The 22,085-nt window shown below is 34.2% G+C and overlaps 4 protein-coding genes across 8 annotated transcripts; all 4 read right to left on the bottom strand.

Annotated features, from left to right (window-relative positions):
- Positions 1 to 1,157: 1,157 nt before the first annotated feature.
- Positions 1,158 to 5,656, bottom strand: LOC100780876 (probable plastid-lipid-associated protein 10, chloroplastic). 4 transcript variants are annotated; one of them, XM_041018342.1, is made up of 7 exons: positions 5,247 to 5,653; positions 4,901 to 5,154; positions 4,727 to 4,822; positions 4,262 to 4,342; positions 3,794 to 3,880; positions 3,446 to 3,501; positions 2,738 to 3,363 (listed from the first exon to the last, which is right to left on the bottom strand). In XM_041018342.1, the coding sequence occupies exons 2-6, from the start codon at positions 5,150 to 5,152 to the stop codon at positions 3,469 to 3,471; spliced, it is 549 nt and encodes a 182-aa protein (XP_040874276.1). In that variant the 5' UTR covers positions 5,153 to 5,154; positions 5,247 to 5,653; the 3' UTR covers positions 2,738 to 3,363; positions 3,446 to 3,468. The 4 variants fall into 4 exon arrangements, with proteins under 4 accessions (XP_025985472.1, XP_014634660.1, XP_040874276.1 ...); XM_026129687.2 differs by lacking the exons at positions 4,727 to 4,822; positions 4,901 to 5,154; positions 5,247 to 5,653 and adding exons at positions 1,158 to 1,494; positions 1,623 to 1,731 and having other exon boundaries at positions 1,825 to 3,363; positions 4,262 to 4,347; XM_014779174.2 differs by lacking the exons at positions 4,727 to 4,822; positions 4,901 to 5,154; positions 5,247 to 5,653 and adding exons at positions 1,158 to 1,494; positions 1,623 to 1,759 and having other exon boundaries at positions 1,825 to 3,363.
- A 663-nt stretch (positions 5,657 to 6,319) lies between these two features.
- On the bottom strand, positions 6,320 to 10,285 carry LOC100776268 (26S protease regulatory subunit 8 homolog A-like). Its single transcript, NM_001255261.2, has 9 exons — positions 9,949 to 10,285; positions 9,761 to 9,858; positions 9,216 to 9,440; positions 8,956 to 9,018; positions 8,693 to 8,856; positions 8,183 to 8,339; positions 7,905 to 8,003; positions 7,682 to 7,792; positions 6,320 to 6,684 (listed from the first exon to the last, which is right to left on the bottom strand). Exons 1-9 carry the CDS (start codon positions 10,145 to 10,147, stop codon positions 6,544 to 6,546), a joined length of 1,257 nt encoding a protein of 418 aa, NP_001242190.2. The 5' UTR covers positions 10,148 to 10,285; the 3' UTR covers positions 6,320 to 6,543.
- Positions 10,286 to 11,985: 1,700 nt separating this feature from the next.
- Positions 11,986 to 17,353, bottom strand: LOC100775727 (V-type proton ATPase catalytic subunit A-like). Its single transcript, NM_001255132.2, is given in 20 exon segments — positions 11,986 to 12,514; positions 12,596 to 12,684; positions 12,975 to 13,053; positions 13,150 to 13,247; positions 13,562 to 13,666; positions 13,786 to 13,872; positions 14,077 to 14,271; positions 14,487 to 14,593; positions 14,967 to 15,099; positions 15,175 to 15,237; positions 15,334 to 15,435; positions 15,517 to 15,588; positions 15,705 to 15,761; positions 16,027 to 16,128; positions 16,225 to 16,262; positions 16,364 to 16,475; positions 16,567 to 16,623; positions 16,704 to 16,759; positions 16,840 to 16,966; positions 17,238 to 17,353. Coding segments are annotated over 20 exon segments (1,872 nt in total). The 5' UTR covers positions 17,316 to 17,353; the 3' UTR covers positions 11,986 to 12,399.
- A 2,096-nt stretch (positions 17,354 to 19,449) lies between these two features.
- LOC100500638 (uncharacterized) lies at positions 19,450 to 21,235 on the bottom strand. Of its 2 annotated transcripts, none has more exons than XM_014778334.2 (3): positions 20,980 to 21,235; positions 20,608 to 20,755; positions 19,450 to 19,858 (listed from the first exon to the last, which is right to left on the bottom strand). In XM_014778334.2, the coding sequence occupies exons 1-3, from the start codon at positions 21,037 to 21,039 to the stop codon at positions 19,596 to 19,598; spliced, it is 471 nt and encodes a 156-aa protein (XP_014633820.2). In that variant the 5' UTR covers positions 21,040 to 21,235; the 3' UTR covers positions 19,450 to 19,595.
- Between the last annotated feature and the right edge of the window lie 850 nt (positions 21,236 to 22,085).

Here is a 22,085-nt window from a genome sequence, read left to right as displayed (position 1 = left end):
TTGATTTTAAAGTTGTTAACCTCCATTATTTGGTCCTTAAACGAGGTGTGGTTGTTGGGCAGCAATGACAAAATAGTTAGCAGCAACAGCAATACAATAAGGTGTTGGGTAATTGGGATGTTTCTGATTCGGTTTTGATCAATTTTCAACATATCAAATTAGTCACCAATAATAAAATTAATAGATATTTTACATTAATGATGTTATGATGATCTAACTTTTTTTTTCTTCTGAAAATATGATTTTTGAGAATATAATATCATTTTTTGAAACAAACGACTCATTAAAAAACGTGAACAGATCATCAAGAAATCATGTTTTCTTTTTCTTCTTCTTTTTTTTTTTTTTACTAACAAACACTGTTTTCTACAATGCCATTTTTTAAATGATAAATAAACAAAGATTTATTTATGAGAAACTAAACTTTTCTTATGCCAAACTTAACTAAAGTTTATCGGGTAGTCAATTTTTTTTTATACTTAAAATTGTTATTTTGTTGAAATAGACACTAACTTAAGTGTTGTCTGCACATGTGGACATTTTGTATTATTGTGTTCAAGCGTTACTAAAACGACAACACTTTACCGATTAAAAATTCACATTTTTTAGAATGAATTTATTATTTAGGTTACCACAAATCAAGAATTAAAGAGAATTCACAAATCAATATATCATTGATCCAAGTGAAATTGGATTTGGATTCCTCAAATAATGTTTGATCTTCAAGTTTTATTAATAGAAAAAAATGTGATTAAGAAAACATTTCATCAAAGATAATCAACTAGATTTTTTTAATAAAAATTAATCATTAATAAAATTAATAAATATTTTATATTAATGATACATAATAAATTTTTTTATAAAAACTTATATTTATCCTAATTACAAAGGTGAACAAGGTGATGATAATATATTTTTTAATATCAATGTTAAAAAATACTATTATTATAATCAAAATGTTTCAATGAAAAAGAGACCCATATATTTGAGTATGATGGGAAGATAAGAAAATATGATCATTAAGTTAACTATTTTTTTTTATCATAACTTATTTTTTTTTTCTTGATAAGAGAGTACGAATGACTTTCAATATATTAAATTAAAGATTAATCTTACTTATAGCATGTGATTTTTATTGGCCAAGAGAATTTTGTAAATAAAAAAAATTAAATACAAATTCTCTTATTGGATAGATGTTTCTTTACATGTGAAAAATAAGAGATTTTTCACAATGAGAATTGATTGACTTCAGTTACACATGAAGGAAGGTAAACAATTTTCCTAAACAAGAGAATTGATAAGGCAGGCTTCATTAGAATTTGCTAACTAGTAACCTAACCAAGCAGATGGTATTGGGTGAAACCTGCTCTTGGCACATCCCAACATATCATAATAATCTACATGGTTGAAGCAATCACGGAAATCAGTAAAAAGCTTCTCAAACAGTCTCCATTGTACTTTGACTGATCTGGTGTAAGGGTATGGAAGAAAAACCTGCTCAAAATATAAAAAAGGGACATAACATAATTAAGGATTGATACAAATGAAAACATTAGTATGGAAGCTTAGTCATACAGAAAGAGGATATATGGTTGGTGTTAATTTTGAAAGGAGAGACTTACATCCCCTTCATGGGCAAGGCGTTTAAGTAAGGAGAAGGAGTGATGGTTTTGGTCCAAATTGTCGACGACAGCAAGCCAAATCCGAGAAGCAAGTTCGTGAGCAACGTCCCTGGACTTGCCGCAAGCAATGAACTGATCTGCTCAAATAAAATTAACATCGAAAATCTTAATAAAGTGGATGGAACAAACAATGAATACATACCAATGATGGTTCCGTGAAGTATTCCACTATGAGGAGGCATAATAGAAGGTTGAAGCTGATCTTTCAAGAAGAGATAGGTGTGGCCAAGGATCTCGTGTGGAGGATCGGAGGCAAAGATGTGTTGACTAATATATAAAGCAATGAATCTCCTCTTGGAGTTGTTGGGTAAAGGAACAGGCCATGTTGGAGGGGGAGGGAGTGGGAGTTGGTGTGGATAATAGAAGGAAAGTGCAGCTTGCCAGAAGCATTCGCAATCGCAGCGGAAAAGAGATGCCCACTGCTTCTTCACGCATGATATCTGCTCCCACTCCCTTATTCCCCCTCTCACCAATATCTCTATCACAACATCTTCAGGAACCTTACCAATCCCTTCATCCCTTGAGTTCTTATTCTTCTCCATCTCTTTCCTCTTTCTATCTCTCTCCAACTCTTATTTCTGTGAATGGAATGGGTTCCCATATTTGTGCCCATCACGGGTCCTTTTCATCTTTCTAGAACTTTGTGTCTCGAATCGATCCTTCTCCTAATTTCCATTTTCCATTTAGGTGTCAGCTTAATCAGTGGCATTTTATAGGACGCCAACCACAACTGCAATGAACTAATTGCCGGGAATCTTGATGAAATTGTTTCTCCCTCTCTTTTTAGTTTTGTTTAAATGATGATGCTCTTTCATTGGCTTATTTACTATTTCAAATGCGTACTTTGAACGTGAAAAACTATCTGCTACGGATCTCATTTATACACACTCAAAACAAGTTTTTATTCACTTTCTGCCTCCCATAACATCCCAACCATGATCTATTATTGATAATTTAAAAATAACAGATAAAACTAATTAAATAAGAAAACTAACTAGAGATATCTATCTTATGCAATGCAACATAAAATAATTATAAGATGCCTACACTGCACATAGCGAGAGGATTGGGCTCCTTATCATTTTCCCACAAGTTGTATCAGTTACATTAACATCTACATTGAACACTCACCATCTTCGTACTTTGCCAATATATAACGAAATTGATACAAGCAATGCAGATATACACACATCAACAAAAAAAGCAGTTCAAATCAAGTCAACACAGACAACTGCACAGGATAGCCTTCTTCAATAAAGCTTTGCAGAATTCCTTATGCGCTATATGCCTCTGATCAATTTCTTGCTCTCTCCATGGGGCCACTTCCATAAACAAAGGCTCATTGAGTGTTATTGCTGGCAAACAGTACAATTTTTAACTCCTGCTCAGTGCTCATCAGTAGGGAGATTGGGCTCTTGAAAACACAAACATCCCTCCCCCGCCAACAGCACGACCCAAAAGCATATTATCATCCAAATAACTAAGGTAATATAGTCCTCCGCAGTGGCGGACCTGCATATATGCGAGGGTGTGCAGGACTTTGGTAAAATTATTAAGTATTTTAAATTTTTTATTTTGCTCCCCCTAATCCTATATATTTGAAACCACTGTCCTATATATTTTAAAATTGCCCGCATTAACTCAGGGTCTTAGATCCGCCACTGGTCCTCCGACTGATTGCCTACAATTAAAAAAAGATCATCGCACACGTTTTTGTCCAAAAAACACACTTAACTATTTCAACAACGTAGCCCATGACATACCTTCCTGGTTCCCTCACAGGGATCTAAGCTTTGAAAGTGTGGAGAAATTGCAAAATCTGCAGGTGAAAAAAGCACAATTGTATGCAACTTATAAACAATGTGTCTGTCTCTATATAAACAAAATATGTAAGCTAACCATTATGACATAAATAGCTGATCTGCACAAGTTCTCGTGCAGATACACAACCATATTAGATCATTCACATAGTATGTCACAAAAGTTTGGAGCAGAAACAGCTTCATGACATAAGTTACTGGTGTCAATAGTATCCCATATCCAAAGTTGTTAAATAGAGTGCATTCAAATTAACATCCAAAATACAGCCATAAAAATGAAGGTTGAATTACCTGAAGACTTATAAAAGATCTCGGTAGTATTGCTGGAGCTATCAGAGCCCGCAGCTCTTCACTAATATATATATCTTGGACTGTGATCTGCCAGATATAAATTGGATGTTTCAACTGATGTTATAACAGCATTACGGCAAATAAAGAAGAAAACGTTGTATTCGAACCCATATACCAATAGCAAATGTGATCTTTTTCTCAATCTAAGATAGTGCAGAAGTATTAAGTCTTAGTTCAGTATAAATTATGCTAGGCTACTTCTGCCATGGAAAAAATGTTACAACTTATAAGGAATACCAAAAATGAATTTAAATGTGGACGATCACCCCAACCTTTGGTGTTTGGACCATTTTTTATTAACAAGAAAAGAGAAATTATGCATTAGGTCCTAAAAAAAACCCAGCATATGTTTAGATAGATATTGCACCTCAACTATAGTAGAAATGATGCTTAAGTGAAAATGATTACCTCTTGAAACTGAAGGTAGATATTACGGACAGATACAACATTAAACTTGGCGGATACAAGCAGTGTAGCACCTTCTTGTTCCTATATGAAGAAGGTCAAGAATTTTTATTTTTGGGTCCACGGAGAGAGCACCAAAGCTCAAGCTTAAGTATTTCATTTCCCCAACCAATTATGGTTGGACTAGGTGTTAGCAAGAGAGCATTGCATTTGAACAAACACCGTAAAACCATTAAAAATAATTCTTTCTGCAATGCATATTCTTGGAATACCAAGTGAAATTTTCAATTACATAAAAGAAAATATCACTAGTAACAGAGATACAAAAATACAAATTGTTTTTCCACCCTGAATTCTAAGAGAACATAGCATAATAAAGAATCAACTAAGTAAGCATAATTCAGTGAAAAGAAAAGTCACATAATATGAAATTGCAGGGTCCTAAAGTAAAAGAAGGCGTTGGTTTACCTCTAACAAATTTGGAATACTCCATCGAACAACATTGCGGATAACACCTCCATGGGATTGATCACCACATTCAAATTTTTGAAAGATCTGTCCAACCTATCTCAACAAGAAAGCAAATGAGGTGGTGAATATGAAAAGAAAAAGAAAAAGTAAAGGAAGCATAGAATAGAGTACTTGAAAGAAAGGAAGTGTAGCAGCAGCTTGGAGAAGAACGAGAACATCAGAGGAAGAAGTGTACTGGAGGCGCCATGTTCCATCCAACTTGGAGAAATTGATAGGGTGAGATGCCATGTTGCATGCTTCCACACTCACCAGAGCCTCCTCGATACAAGAGCGTGTCTTCAATGCACAAGGCACCAAGGACAACCTCCTCGCTCGACAAGACAGAGATGCTGGGTACAGGGCTGAATGAAAAGCCAACTCCATCACTGCACAATTCAATTCATTATGTTTCATACAACACAACATAACATTACGTAAATCCTATCCAGAAATTCATAGCCGAACGAATGAAACAAACAAGGATAATTGTTCAGTGCCAGTGGCTGCTTCGTCTTCTACACACACGCCACTGTACTCCAGAACTTACACCCCCATTCATGATAGATAGGGAATACAAGGAACAAAACCAATTTTCTTTTATCCTTTTCTCTCTTTTATTTTTCTTACAAAACAAAAACACTTGCTCTCTATTATTTTTTTTCTTATTATTCTTTTTTACTAGGCTAAATTATATGTTTCTTCTTTTATGTTTCGGTTTAGTTTCTTACATTTAAAAACTTTAATTTAGTGATTATGTTTTTAAAGTGAGTCAAAATTATCATCACAAAATAATAATTTTTTTTTTAATTTTAGTACACAATTTTATTTTTTTTTGGGACTAACTCACGAGACTTGAAAATTAGTTCATTAGATCCACTTCCATAAAAATTATACTCTTGTGTACCAATAAAAAAAAAGGCCAAACATGATTAAAAAGCATATAAAAAATAGTATAGTGAACAACTGAAAAAAATAATTTTAATATAAAATGTTTTGTAAGTCAAAAAATCCCTAACAAAACATTAAATAATAAAGATATTATAGGGACAATTTAAAAAAAAAAAATCAACTGAATCTTTTTTAATTACCTTGGATATTGCTTAAAAAAATTCCTTATTACCCATCTTTTATTTTTCTACACATGGGAACGGGCACATTATTGATAACGATAATTATTCACGATTGCCATTATCCGAAGAAATAATTAATCTATTGACTTATTTTCTATTTAAGCTGAATCCTAACTTGTCAATTCGCTGCAGAGAAAAAGGGTAAGTTAACTATGGAATAATTGCTTCAAAGGGTAAGTTAAGTATGGTAGCTCGGATAATTTTTCCAATAGGACGGACGCCCTGTGTTATCTCGTTAAAACAACAGTCAACAGACCATCAAAGTCCATTCACCAAAAAAAAAGACCATCAAAGTCCAAAGACAGTCTACAGGTAGGTAAGCTCTTACTACCATTTGTCCGATGTTTGAAAAAGTATTGTTTTTGACATGTGGGTGCGCCAATGATTTTCAGTAGTTTTAGAGTAGAGACTACGTACTTAGTGGTCTTGAATATAAATCTTTTAAAAATACTCTATAAATGTAGTGTGCCGTCCGAAGACACAGACAAGGAAAAACTCAAAGAAAGAATCATATGATTCGGTACATAACTTGGTAAACTTAAGCAAAATGAAATCCAATGCCACTGTAAATTGAAATAACCCTAAGGTGTGTTCGCTGCCCATCTTCGCAGGATAATAATGTGCACCACAAACATGAAATAAAAATCACTTCCACAACTTCCGCAATGACATGTTTTTTTCAGTCTCCTTTTTCATCACCTTGGCCACAGCCATCTCAAAATCCTCCTGAGTCACGTGTACCCTCCGCTCCCTCAATGCAAACATTCCAGCTTCGGTGCAAACAGCCTGCAAAGGCACAAAATTTGAGCGTTGGTCAGGCTATAAAATACTTAATAACACATTAAGTTAACATTGACAAACAAATTGCTCTGCATTTGCATTAGTATGAATACTTAAATTCATCACTGCCTACTTCCTACTTAAATTACTTCATACAACATTCTGAAAAAAATAATTTTGCCTTACTTCTTTTATTAAGTCATCAATTATACTAGCGTCACAGAATAAGCTCATATTATAATGGATTCTCTTGGGTCAAACATCTCAACTAGTTATTAACCCATTCATAAAAAAACTCCCAATCTCAATAGTAGTTTATTTTTGCCACTATGACTCCTTGTGTTGATACATCCATCTGTGCACACTAAACTAATTCTGTATTGTTTGTTTTGGTGCCTCAAGATTCGGCGTATACACTTTCATGAGACATACATCACTTGTTGAATGTAGTTGGTGCAACACTATTTTTTAATGGTGTCTCCTGATAATACAGAATTCAGTGCAGACTAGTTCTCAAGGGGAGTCTGTACTGCTTATTTCTTCTGCATCTTTTGCCTTCATTGCTAGTGCTCTCTTGGAACTTAAGTTTTATTTACTCCCAACTCCCAAAGTATCTTACATACATCACCCAGCTTCGGAGCTAGTTCTTTAACATTTTTAGTAACAAAACACTTTATTTGCCTCATGCCCAGATATAATATCTTGAACAATAATCCAGCATTTTAATGCTAGTTAAAACTTGATAGTTACCCCCATTCATTACATTGTAGAAATTCTCTAAGGCCTTTTCCATAAATAATGTGACACACACATGCATATGTTTGCATGAAGAAAAGCAAACATTATATGAAAATGAAGGCACCCATCATTATAATAATAATAACCAGAGGGTAATAATTCATAAAAGCAAAGGAGTTCAGCAATCTCACCACATTGTTTCAACATGGAATACAATTTTAAATCAGGTGTTAAAACCAAAAATATGGATGCAAATGAAATATACCTTAAGTTCAGCACCAGATGCTCCATTCATCTTCTCGGCAATCTTCTTCAGATCAATGCCACGCATTAAATTCATTCTTCTTGAATGGATTTTCAAAATATCCAGCCGAGACTGCATAAATAAATAGCCATTTTCAGGAATACTTTTTTAGGAATGCACCAGGTGCATCTTTTTCTCCCAGTACAAATATATTAATAAGTAGCATGAAAGCAAAAATGCAAACCTCTTCATTAGGGTTTGGAAATTCAATCTTCCGGTCAATCCGTCCAGGTCTAAGGAGGGCTTGATCCAGGATATCAATCCGATTTGTGGCCATCAAAACCTACAATTGAAAATTTATCTTCAGAACCTCCACAAAGAATTGAGAACTCATCTCAAATGAGTCAGACAGAGTAAATAATATCTGTTAAGTTCAACTGTTACAGATTTCTTTTCAGAACAGTGGACATAAGACTAGCTTTAAAATTCCCCTTAATACACATAACAGTATAGCTCCTTTACCTTGATCTTGTTTGAAGCTTCAAATCCATCCAACTGATTGAGAAGTTCCAGCATAGTACGCTGTACCTCACTATCACCATTGCCACTTCCAGATTCCATCCGAGCAGATCCAATACTGTCAATTTCGTCCATGAAGATAATTGATGGAGCATGTTCCCTGGGAAGAAGACAAGTGTTCCATAATAATATTCATATATAATAATGGTTAGGCAAGTCTCCAAATAACATGAAAATTAATGAATCAAAAAGTTAAGCAACTCAATATTTACACCAAATTCCAGTCACACAAGATAGATTGTATTAATCTAACACCAAACCTGACAAAAAAAATCTCAGCTACTACAGATATATCTTTGCCGTAAGTTGAGCTAACTTATGCCCTCTTAAAAATATCTCCAACACACAAAATCATGAAGCCAAGAAGACAATGTTTTTATCCCTTCTGTTTTGGTTTAGGGCAAACAGAATCAACAGATAATGGATAGAGGAAGCTGAGTGAAGAGAATAAACCTGGCCATAACAAAAAGTTCCCTGACCATTCTAGAACCTTCTCCAATGTATTTCTGAACTAATTCAGAACCAGACACCCTGATGAATGTACAGTCAGTATGATGAGCCACTGCCCTAGCCAACAATGTTTTTCCTGTACCAGGTGGCCCATAGAGCAGGACACCCTGTGATGTGATCAAGAGATTCAGCAAACAGAAAAATCAACAACCAAGTGTGCTGATGGAATGACAAAATTTAGCAACAACCCCAAAATCAGACACTACCTTTGGTTGTGCAATTCCAAGACTTTCAAACAGCTCAGGATGTTTGATTGGTAACTCAATGACCTGTACATTTAATCACATACATTAGGCCCAAAAACTAAACGGATTTTTGTAATGCATGATGCTACACTAAAATATACATGATAGATACATGCATACAGGAAGGTAACACACGAGTGATGCATGGATAGGTAAGAATATCTAACTCCTGACAGAACGAATTTTAAATGCCAAAACCGAAAGAATGTCAAGCAACATACCTCTTTTATTTCTTTAATTTGCTGGTCTAAACCACCAATCATGTCGTAAGTAGAATCGGGAACCTTCTCAACTTTCATCAGATTGACCAATGGATCAACTTTACTTGGCAGAACTAAGTGAAGAACATAACTGTCGTTGCGAAGTGCAACTCTAGTGGATGGAGTAATCTTTGTAATGTCAATACTTTTGTCAATATCAACGACATATTTTCCTTCTGGGTGGACCTGAAGAAGAGTAAAGGAAAAATCAGCACAATTGATCTTGGTTTTGATCCTGTTTTATTAATTAGGATGACGTGTGTTTTCAGAACTAAACATTGCATAAATCATCCAACACTCAAAAGTCCTTGAGGACAGAAAAACAGGTAATCATAAGCAAATATAGATCTATAAAACTGAAATGATCAGATCCAATGATGCTCTCTATGCAGTATTTGACTGTCCTAAAGTAAATGAAAGAATATAACAAAACCAAGTATAGATGGAGTGTATTGATGAAGGATGGGTAGCGAAATGAAAGAAAAAGGAATGGAGGATGAGGTGACCTTGACAAGGACTTTGTTCTTGCCCATGACTTTGACAACTTCACCAACATAAGAGCCTGGTTCCTGCAAAAGCTGTAATTCTTCGCGCAGCATCCTCACTGTAGAAGAAATTCAAGAGTATGACGGATGAGAATGGAATAGAATAGAATAGAATAGGGTTAGGGTTAGGGTTAGGGGAGCGAGCCTACCCCTGGAATTGAGCTCGTTTCTCTGAGCCTCAAGACGGTTGAGGTTATGCGTCTTTTGACGGAGAAGGAGCTGATGCTCGTGGATGTTGTGAGAATAGTAGTGGCGGAGGCCCTCGCCCTGCTTGGTGGGCTTGGCGGAGCAATTCTCCTCCGGTGCGCCCTCCGCCGCATGCTTCACTTCAACTCCGACCAGAGCCATCGATCGATCGATCGATCTTCTTTCAATTTGGTTTGATTCTATTCTATAGATTCAAACCCCAAAACTTCCTCTCTTCTCTCCTCTCCTCTCGTGTTAGGTCGGTAGAAAGGAGAACAAACAAAATAGTACTTGTAACTTATAATGCGAATAGTACTTGCCTTGCTTAACACTACATCTTACTTCCATTCGTTTATTGGGCCCTCGTGCTTCTAGTTCTAGCCCAACAACACTCTTTTGTTTACTCCCATTTCTCGTTATCATATTAAATATTAAACATTTTTCCCTACTTATCTTTCTAACTTTTTTTTTATTATGTATCTTTCCAATTAAATAAGAGGAAAGGCCCCTTTAAAAAAACAAAGATAAAAGGAAGATAATGTTTACTTTTTCTTCATTAAAATAATAGTGAATAAAACTATTTTTTTTTATATTTTTCTTCTCTTCATTTTCTCTCGTTCTATGTTTTTACTATCACTTCGTTGAGTTTAATATATTAATTTTATTTATGGTTAATTTTTATTAAATCTTTGTTCTTTGCTTGGTTCTCCTTTTTGTCTGAAATCAATAACTTTCTTGTGTTACTTTTATATTCTTAGGCATTCTAATTTACAGAGCAAACTTTTTTATTGGTCATTTTAATTTATTCATGTCACCATTTTTTTTCTTTTGATGGTCAGGAGGAGCCAAAGCCCCGAACTCAAAAAGCTCTATAAAACGTTACACCTGAGGTGTCAGCCAATAACAACAAAGTTATAAAATCTGGCAGAAAAGTAAATACACGTGATTAAGTACACTACTTGATAAACCATGCTTGGTCAAAGCAGGTACTTAATTTTCCTCCCGGTAAGTGTGAGAAAAAATAGCCCAATCACACGCAGCAAAAAGCTCGTTAATCTCTTGAATTCATATTAGTAAATTAAACTATTTGCATTCTAAAAGGGTCCTTCATTCAACCAATATCGTCATAAAAAAAAAGTCCTTCAACAGTCTAAAATGTCCTGCACATTCTTCAAATTATATTTAATGGATTAATTCGATGATAAAATATTTGAAACACTAATATATTGATGTTTAACGATTTCGAGGGATTAATTCAACAATTAAATTTCTGAAAGATTAGTATCAAGTATCAAATTAACGCCAATTCTAATTTACATTTTGGGGTTCATTCTACTGTTATTGTTTGAAGTGCTTACACTATTAATTAATATAATACATTGTTTTTATCAAATATTTTGTTTAAAGTCATCCGTAATAAATAGCTTAACTAGAAGTTGGGGATAAGATAAGACTCAATCGAATATGTAATTCTTTTATTAAAAAACCTAAAAATTATTTAATTTTAAATTTATTGGTATACATAAATTTTTAAATAAAAAATCGTCAGAGTTAACGCTTTATTTACTGTGTATAATTAATAAAAAGTACAAAAAATTAGGTAGGGGTGTAAGTGATTGCAAGCAATAAATTAAAATATAAAATCTTAGCAAAGCAACCCGAAAAAATATGCTGGACTGGTACGCCCACCACCCGTCCTGGTGGTGACCCAAGGCCAAGATGTCACGAACACATGAATTACTTTTGCACGACATACATGACCAAAATAAAAACACACAGTTATGTTGCACAAATGGCAAGGAGGAAAGGGAGTGGGAGGAAAGAAAAGAGGCACATTTAGGTTGAGTTTGTAGTAGGAGAGGGGGAGAGAAATAAAATAATGCCTGGAAATATAAGTCTCATGACTTTTATACTTTACTTAAATTCAAATATTTATATTATGTTTTTATCCTCAAAACCAAACACAACATTAAATTTGATAAAACTAGACATGCAACATATTTCGAATAAATAATTAAATACTCATTGCTACAAGAAGTCCATCTATGAAATACAGGATTCAAGATAATCCACTTCCACCAAAAATTCCACCTATATGAATCCAGAATCCGCTTGCTGTAGGCACTTCATGTCCTAAGATAATTTTATTCTCCTAAATACATATTGAAAGAGCAAGTCTCGTTTCTTATTCTCAATAAACAAACTGAGGATGACTGAAACACATGATTATAGCTACACATGAGACTAGATCAAAAGCCAAACCAGCACCAAGAAAGGAAATAAATGTGATATGAATGAATCGAACAGTCAAATATGAGAACACTCGGGACGTTGCAACCCTGCGATGCTAGACTGCGTCTTACAATTGGAAATAACACAATATTTGAGCAAACTACCAAATCTTCAATCATCAATCATCGGGTTTCGTCCTCAAGGTTGCGGAAACCATTAGTCAGGTCCTCATGTAACTTCTGAAATTTCGCAACCAAAGCAGCTTCCCCTTCTGCTGGATCCTCAAATTTCTGAGACCTGCAATGGCAACAGATCAACAGAATAAGACCCACTTTACATGTCAAAATAAGTATCTAGTGTAGCACTACAATTACTCACACTAATCGGTAGAACAGATCTCCCATACGATGCTTGATAAGGGTGTAAGATATCTTCTGACCATCTGAACCAGCTCCCCTCTCTACTGCCTGCACATGTATCCAACCCCACATTAAATTCCTACACTTCGAATGCAATTTAGCCATCTTAACTAAAATTTCTTTTCAGGCCAAAGTAATAACACTTTGGCCAAGCCATGATCAAGAATGCACGACACAAAAGAAAGAAACAATGTCTGGTCTCAGAATGTGAGGGACAGCAGAAGCGATGAAATGAACTAGTAACTTGAACCTAGATGCCAATGATTACATGGACTTTTCTTCTTTTTTCTAATATAAATAAAACACCAAAAACTGCCTGATTCCTTACACCACCATACCTGATTTGCCAAATTGTAGAAATGGATAATGTTGCGCATCATCCAAACAGACTTGTAGAAGGGGCAGAATTTGTCATATCTATCACAGCCACACAAAAAGGTACCAACATAAGAACAAATAAAAACAATAATATAATACATATTAAAGAAGTTAACCAATTACAAGGTCCCTTACGGTGTAAAGGCATTTTGAGCAAGATAATCCTCTCTCAAAAGCTTTGCAGTTTCTAAGGTGATCTTATCTCCTTCAGCTAAAGCATCCTTGCCCACAAGCTGGATTAAACAAGGTCAATAAATGATCCAGTTAAGTTTACTAATAGAACAAATGCATATACATCCTAACAAATTTTGTCCAAACTACAAAACAACACCATAATTTAGTAGCATTTAGAGCTCCACTTATCATTATCAAACACATTGATTATATGTTAATACCCAGGTTTAGACTACATAACAGTCTGTCCACAGGTTATTTATGATACCACCTCTATTTGCAGAAGAAGCTGAACAAATCTTAATCCCGTACTAGGAGAAAGCATGGGGACATTTCATTAGCAAACAATCATTACCAATAAAAGAACACACACCTGAACAATTTCATTCAGGTCATCTTCCCTTTGCAGAACTTCACGAGCCTTTGTCCTAATGTTGATAAAATCTGGATCAAATTGCTCATAAAAGGTTTCAAGTGCCTAAAGATACCAAAAAGAAAATATTAAAAATTCGGGGAAAGTCATGGAACCAAAACACTATGCATACAAATGTAGAAAGCTGGAGGATGAGTTACAAAGTAACCAACTTTAGGACATACCGTTGAGTATTTTGAATAAGAAATAAGCCAGTTTACAGAAGGAAAGTGCTTCCTCTGAGCAAGCTTTTTGTCCAAACCCCAGAAAACCTGCCAATTAAGCAAAAATAAACTTACAAAATGAATTGAAAGTTATAGAAGGATAGATAAAAGAAGAAATAACCAGAGGGGTATTTCATAATGATAATCTAAACAGGCTTTTAACAATTTGTGGGCATTGGTCATGACAACCTAAGGCTGACTTACTTTGCAGGCAGTTTCCCATTTTAACCATATTTTAAAGTATAGTTTTACCTGAACTATGCTCAGGGTTGCAGATGTCACAGGATCTGAGAAATCTCCTCCAGGTGGCGAAACAGCACCAACAATAGTTACGCTACCTGTACGTTCAGGGCCTCCAAGACATTTTACCTTCCCAGCACGTTCATAGAACGAGGCTAAACGTGCAGCAAGGTATGCAGGATATCCACTATCTGCAGGCATTTCTGCCTGTGGAAGACAACAGCATCATCAAAATACATTGATCAATGTCCATTCCCATGTGTCTCATGGTTAATGGTATATAAATTGTCTAGTTACACTAGTCAAGAAAGAAAATTCAATATCATATTGTAAAGTTACAAAATAAAATCTGTATTTTAAGCACAAAAAAGAAATCTTTCTAAAAGACTGATGAACAACTATTACTGAAATAAAATTCTCACCAGTCGTCCAGAGATTTCACGCAATGCTTCTGCCCATCTAGATGTAGAATCTGCCATCATACTGACATTATAACCCATATCTCTGAAATACTCAGCTAATGTGATTCCTGCAATTGAAAAAAAAGAAATATATTATCAAAATCAGTGTTAAAACTCTCAAGCAGCACACGGTCAAACAATTCATTAATCATTTTAAGGGCAAATATAACAAACATTCAGCTCAAGTGAAAAATATAGGAATGAAAAGTAGCACACAAATATGCAGAATATGGGTTGTCTTCCCTACTTGTAACACTAAACACAGATCAACAACAAAATTTACTGCACAGCAATTGCAGGTGCTGAGAAATACTACTGATTGAAATCCTACAAGACTTTCACAAGCCAATTAAATTACAATTGGCAATAGGAAAGAGTTAGTAAATATTATTTCTCAACAATAAATAGAGATATCCTAGAATTCAAGAGATACAAAGTCACCTGTATAAATTGAAGCTTCACGAGCAGCCACTGGCATGTTTGAAGTGTTAGCCACTAGTGTTGTACGCTTCATGACAGATTCTTCACGACCATCAGGTAATGTCATTGTAAGTTGGGGAAAGTCCATTAGAACCTGAACAATCATTGAATTAGTTTGACCAACTCTAAAATTAGAAACACAATATTTGCAAATGAAAGGAAAGCATACCTCTGCCATTTCATTTCCACGTTCCCCACAGCCGACATAAACAACGGCATCAGAATTGGAATACTGCCAAAACAGGGGGGTGGGTGGAGGAAAAAGATGAATTACGGAGAATATCTTCAATTAAAAAATTATTGTTTTAATAGGGTATATTAAGTTCACCTTAGAAAGAGCCTGACTAATGACAGTTTTACCACAACCAAAAGCTCCAGGTATGGCACAAGTCCCGCCAAGAACTGAGGGGAAAAGGGCATCAAGAACACGCTGTAAAAAGCAGAAGTCATTACGCATGAAAGCTATCACAATTAGATTATGGATGAGACACTTGATAACAACTGAGTTTACCTGACCAGTAAGAAGAGGAGTATCAGCTGCAAGTTTTGATGCAACAGGCCTTGGTGTACGTACGGGCCAAGTCTGAAAATGGGTAAAGTACACACAAGGAAGTTGTAATGTAGGATAATCATAAGGAGTACCAATACTTTAATGAAGTAACTACAATTAAGTGGTGAACGAAATAAATGGCTAGAAACCTGAAGCATGGTGAATTTCTTTTTGACACCTTGAAACTCAAGTTCCAATACAGTATCCTGAAAATAATAGAAAGATTAAAATCATAAATTGCAGAAAATATAGACAAGCTACTGAATGTGAGAATAGAAGATGTTGAACACATATGTAAGCTTGGCAATCCTGCCATCATCACAAAAATATGAAACAAGGAGAAAGAGAAGCAACAAATATCATTCTAAAAAAAGAAAACTGAAATCATAAAAGAAATAATGGACTTAAAAATGATCTTCCAACAGAAATAGAACTGGATATACAATAGCAAAGAAGTCCAAGAACACAAACCTTTATGGAATATTGGCCAGGTGGTGCAATGTAGGTAATCTTTCCCATGTTATCAGGAGGAAGTGCAATATGGTGTTGCATTAGACTGTTCTCAAAAACAGTCTGCAATAGTAAATAATTCACACAAAGATTTAGAAAAGAACCGATAAACAAAAAAGGAACAGCTTACAAGATAACCTAAAAAGCTACAGAACATACAGCATATAAATCTCCACCAGTTAAAAGGTCGCCTTCACCTGTCACCAGTGAATCACATATATCAGGAAAAATGGTCCACGTAATACTTATTTTCTAAATAAAACTTTAACAGTAAAAAGAAAAATAATTTGTCTGGTACCAATTTTCTTAGGTTGAAATTCCCAAAGTGTATCTTTGTCGAGTGCTGGAACAGAGACACCACGAGGAATATAGACATCACCAGATCGTTTAGCAATAGTTTTCAAAGGCCTCTGTCAGGATATAGAAATATTTAAGTTAGAAAGAAGGGGGGAAGAAAGGAAAAGAATTGAAGTGAATGTTGTGCTTAGGGAAAAGGCACACCTGAATTCCATCGAAAATATTCCCCAGTATTCCAGGTCCCAACTCCACGGATAAAGGCTGTTATAAAACATAATGCTTTATCAGCTGAAGCACGGAATAAGAGCTTAAACAAAAGAGAAAGGTATATAGAATGTAACCTTGTGAGTCCGTAACACCGGATCATTAACCATCAAGCCAGCAGTTTCCTCATAAACTAAAATTGCAGAGAACCAATGAGTTTCTCATAAGTAATTAGTTTGAAGTAGTAATATTGCACACGGTATGAAAATGCACCTTGGATGGTAGCAGAATTCCCTTCGAGACGAATAATTTCACCAATGAGATTATCATGACCAACACGCACGAGTTCATACATAGCAGCCCCAGCCATGCCATCTGCAACGACGACTGGTCCTGATACCTGTTTCAATTGGGAATATATGTGAGGAGGAGAATGAAGAGTTATTAAAACATGGAACTAAGTAGATCACACCCTCAACGAATTACAGTAACAGCAAAAAACGAACGAAAGAGTAAATAAAAAGTTAGATCGGGTAGTAATTTAAGAGATTGAACACATATCCGAATAAGTAACAGAGCGAAGACGTGAAACTCGCACGAGTGCGGAGGGGAATGGATTTGGATCCGATGGTGGAAATGAAAGGGAATTGAAGAGGAGAAGAAACACAAACCTTGCGAACGTAACCGTATTCACTCTCCTTCTCGGAGTCTTCGAAGGTGGTCAAGCGAGCTCCATAAACGGCGGGCATTTTGAGATCGGAGAAGAGAGTGAAGATCCGATGCGATCAAAACCCTAAGCAGAGAGAAAGGGTGATGGATGGAAGTGTTTGTTTGATTTGATCCACTGCGGAGATATAACACTAAACACTAACGCAACACGTATGCTCTTTCCTTCCTCCCACGTCGCTTTTGTCCTCACAATACTCACTGTCCATTTTCACACATTATTATTTGATTCATTAAATAATTCACCTTCACGGATTGGACTTCTTTGTCCCTCTCTAGTCTCTACTTCCTCTTTCTTCCTTACCATTAGCCATTTTCACCTTCCACGTCTTCCCCCCTCCCCTTAAATTTAACAAATTAGTACCTATAAATTATTATGACAATTACACTCAATTATTTCATTTAATTATTAGTATTATATTTTTCAAAATTAACCTTGGACATATATCCTTATTCATTTTTCAAATACTTTTTAACGTTTATTGGTTACATTATACATATGAAAAGACAAAATAAAATTCCTAAAATAAAATTAATTATGATTAGAATTATCTTTCAGTGATGTAAGACATTTTTAGTAAAGTCATGTAAGTCATTTTTAATAGAGTCATGTGATTTATGTTTGAGTGATTTTAAAGTAAAATTAAATATAATTTTTTGATCCAATACAAAAACTACATAAAGTTGTTTCATCTTAAAATCAATTTTAAATTGAGAATCAATTGTAATCTCTTCTCCAATGTGTAATAAAACGTGTAAAAAATTATCTAAAATCAATTTTGGACTCAAAATCAATTTTACAACATGAAATTAAGCACATAATGAGCCAATTTTTTTATCTTTAAAATTTGAATTCGATACCTTACTTATTAGTTAGTGATTAGATAATAATGCTAAAACATTTATTAATTTCCAAATATTTATATAATCATTTTTTAAAAAAAATTATTTCCTATAAAAGTTGGAAGCCATTATTTTTTATCAAGACATGTTAGTAACACACTTCAATCCACTCATTTTTTTATTAACAACTACGGTAATCACTCGATTTGGAATTTAATCACATTTAAAACTCATCAATCCACTTATTTGAACACACTATTAGTTTAAATTTTCTAAAAATTACAAAATTTCATGGGTACTACTTTTTATTGAATGAGTGTCACTTATAATTTTTGAAATTATCAATGGATTTTAACTAATAGTATATTGCTAGTATTCCACTTTTTTTTTTATCAAATGTCAAGTTATTTATGGGAATCATTTTAACGATTTTATTATGCTTTTCTCGCCTTTTCTTAACCTTAAATTATTTCGTCATCTTTTACCTTATAAACTATTTTTTATTAAGATTCTCATTGATTTTCTCACATGTTCAAACCATCTTGGGCATAATTTAACCATCTTTTGGTTCGATAAGTGTGACTCTTATTCTGTTTTTAATACATTTATTCGTGGTTTTATACTTTCTTGCATGATTACACATACAAGTGTAACATAGTTATAATCAAGGTTTTAGAAATTGAACCGAACCAGTGTAGACACTAATTTAAAGTCTAATGGCTTCAAAAATTACTTTCACCTGTGTTTGGATGATGCAATCTAAGTGGGTAATGTAATTTTTAAGGTATTTTAATTATTACTCACTAAAATGCTTTGTCAAGGATTAGAACTCTGGTGAGAAAATTTTCGCTAAAGAGAAGCAAGTGACTAATGAACGATGGAGGATTAGGATTCTGTTTAGGTGAAGATGGAGAGATGAAGAATGTGGAATTTCACAAATTCCACCTATTTTAGTGGAATTTCAAATTCTGAATTTTACAAAGAATTAAAATGCCGAGAATTCTTTAAATTCTAGTTTTATAGTATCCCAACTAAGCATTTAAATTCTAGTTTTATAGTTTTAAATTGAAATGCCGACAATTACATTACTCGCTTAGATTGCATCATCCAAACACAAGGTCAAGGATTTTATATCATTCTATTTAAATTCAAATATGTTCAAGGTTAAACAAGTAATCGATTTTCAAGTTAAAATTCATTGAAACCTGATCGCTTTTGTAGAATATGCATTTTTCCTTTCTTGCACAATAATAATAATAATAAATGACGAAATTTCGTCGAAGGCAATAACATACTTATCCATCCACAGGAGGAGAAACCAAATATATCTATCATATGAAATATAGCTTAATCCAAAACAGAGTATCAATAAGCAGTGACAATAACCATTGTGCGGGCACACGGCATTAATAGTAGTATTAACGAACAAATACAAATGATAAGGATTGGCCTTCATTGAATCATCCAGGACCAACTTTAGGAATATCATAATGCTCGCTCATGTTTGCAAGATATTGGTTGAAATCCTGAATTCTATCACGGTGAGATTTATTAGAAATCTTAGCCAATCTGTGAACATCAAGTTGCTCCCTCTGCTCTATGTATCGCCTCTCCGCCGGTGTAAGATGATCATCATAATGGGCTGTCTTCCCTTTCCCGCTTAATTCACTCACATCATTTATATCTCCATCATTAGGATCTTTGGCCTGTTCTGTATTTCCACCTACATCAAATAGCATTATATATAAAAGCATCAAGGAAAATGAACAAAAACAGAACTGTGACTCCGAGCAGTTCAGCAATCATCACTCATCAGATTTGCACAAGAGTTAACAAGTGAAACTCAAGAAAAAGTTATGATAAGTAAGTTCTATTTTTCATATTCGAAGTTTGCCATAAACCATTGCCCCTTGTCATTTTTGACAACAAAAAAAATCTCTCTTCTTGTCAGTGGCAAAGTGAACTAGGTGTGTTTGGAGGTGTTGAAACTTATCAAGGTCAGGTATCCAATGGTCAGCGTGAGAGGCTTCAACAATTCATTCGTTTTTTTTGCTGTTATTGCTCACCTTGACCACAGTGGTGTTCTTCCAAAATTCATACTTTTTTCGTGATTTTTCTTGGCTACAGGCAAACCATCTTACAGATCAAATAACTAAAGTAGCAGAATCATTAAAGTTTATGCCCTCACATTCAACGAACCGTTATTTAGTACAATATATGCAGCAGAACTACATGTGAAATAAAATAGAACCACTTACCATTTTACAGGATGATTGGACCATACATGAAGAGTCAAGGCAAAGGTTTTGATTAACAATGATGAAAGATTCAGCACGGTGAGAAGTTTAATTAGGTTGAGTTACGACCAGGCACACATTGTAATTTAACAACAGACCTCAGTTAATGAAAGAACAATAGAACATGCATACAAGATAATCAATCTGTTGCTCTCAAACAAATATACCAACCAACCTGCTGAAACTTCATCTTCGGCGACTTGCAGAAGTTGTTCCTGATTTCTCTTGTTCTTCTTTTTCTTCTTCTTCACTCCACCAGCCACATCCAGTGCTTTTCCCTTCAACTTCAATTTCCCACCAACAACATTGTCAAACGCTGACATCTATGTCAACAAAAAAAAAAAAATTATTCTTAATCCTAGAATGGCGTAGCAGCTATTCCCAGATAACTGGTAAGGCACGAAATGACTGGTGGGGGCAGATGGTACTAACAAAACCCTAACTTGTGAATGTGCGTCGAAAGAACTAAAACAGTTTAAGAACGTCGATCTGAGTAAAGTATTGGAAAAACAAACATAAGATCGTTCCAGCAAACTATTCAACATACCAATTCGCAAATTTGAAGAAGAAAACCTAAAAAAAACAGAGTGAATAGCGATACAAGCATTCAAATCATTGAATCAGAAAGCACGAGAAGAAGATAGGAATCAGAAACGCACCGAGAACCGAAGGGTGAAAGTGAAACTCTCCGCGTCCGACGAGAGATCTTTAGGGCTCAATTTGATTTCAATCTTCTTATACTTTTTTTCCCCAAAATATGTTTTCAATAGGACACGCCTTTTTGCAGAGAAGAGAAACAATTTATCTTATCGTGGTTTACATGCCGTATTATTATTAAATGGATGCATATCTCGCAAATAGAATTCCACATCTTGTATAAAATCCATACTGCATCAAATTTATTTATCAGATAAATTAAAATTAAAAATCTAAATAATTTATTTTGAATTATGAGCATGTAAACTATCTATTAATTAATTTTGTTTTGTTGATGACTAATCTTTATTAAAAAAATAATTTACTTAAAGAAAATCAATATTAATTAATTTTGTTAATGACTAATCTTTATTAAAAAAATGATTTACTTAAAGAAAATCAATTTTATATATGGTGTTTCAATAATGGAAATTGTTTTGTTAAGAAGAATTATTTGTGCAAAAATAGGTAAGCATCAATGTTTTTATACATCTGAGTGATCTGACCATGACCCATTATATTGTTTTCCCAGTTTAGGTTAAATCATGTTTTTTTCCTTAAAATATTACGATTTATTCTGTTACTCTTCCAAAAAAAAATTTCATGTACTCCTTCTATTAGTCTTTTATTTATTTATGAATAAATAATGTATTAATAATATAAAGATCCTTTACATTGTTTTCTTTTTTATACTTGGAAGAGGCAAAAGACCCAAACAACAACTACAATACAAAGAGATGTTACAGTGTCTTCTAATCATAAATTTATTAACTTTTTATAATCATTATCTCAAAAATCATATTAATAGTAAATAGACAGATGACTTTTAGTATCAGTTATTTATTTAATTTAGAAGTAAACCTTATTAGTTCGTAGATACTTAACGAACATAGCAAATAATATTTTTTGCTGCAAAACAACTTGAGAATGAATGGTTTTTGAATTGCAGTTATAATA

The sequence above is a fragment of the Glycine max genome, chromosome 8 (assembly GCF_000004515.6).
Source record: "Glycine max cultivar Williams 82 chromosome 8, Glycine_max_v4.0, whole genome shotgun sequence".
Taxonomy (NCBI): Eukaryota; Viridiplantae; Streptophyta; class Magnoliopsida; order Fabales; family Fabaceae; genus Glycine; species Glycine max.
Note: the sequence above shows the minus strand (reverse complement) of the source record. Positions and strands in the feature narration are given on the sequence as shown.

Coding starts and splice junctions, on each gene's coding strand:
- LOC100780876 (XM_014779174.2), bottom strand. CDS start 2,224: ATGGAGAAGAATAAGAACTCAAGGGATGAAGGGATTGGTAAGGTTCCT. Junction 1,760..1,824: donor ACTTCACGGAACCATCATTG/GTATGTATTCAT, acceptor TTATTTGAGCAG/ATCAGTTCATTGCTTGCGGC. Junction 1,495..1,622: donor GCCTTGCCCATGAAGGGGAT/GTAAGTCTCTCC, acceptor TATTTTGAGCAG/GTTTTTCTTCCATACCCTTA.
- LOC100776268 (NM_001255261.2), bottom strand. CDS start 10,147: ATGGCTCTGGTCGGAGTTGAAGTGAAGCATGCGGCGGAGGGCGCACCG. Junction 9,019..9,215: donor AAATTAAAGAAATAAAAGAG/GTATGTTGCTTG, acceptor TTAAATGTACAG/GTCATTGAGTTACCAATCAA. Junction 6,685..7,681: donor CATCTGGTGCTGAACTTAAG/GTATATTTCATT, acceptor GTGCCTTTGCAG/GCTGTTTGCACCGAAGCTGG.
- LOC100500638 (XM_014778334.2), bottom strand. CDS start 21,039: ATGCTTGTATCGCTATTCACTCTGTTTTTTTTAGGTTTTCTTCTTCAA. Junction 20,756..20,979: donor TTCTTCAAATTTGCGAATTG/GTATGTTGAATA, acceptor TTGTTGACATAG/ATGTCAGCGTTTGACAATGT. Junction 19,859..20,607: donor CGAAGATGAAGTTTCAGCAG/GTTGGTTGGTAT, acceptor TATTTGATGTAG/GTGGAAATACAGAACAGGCC.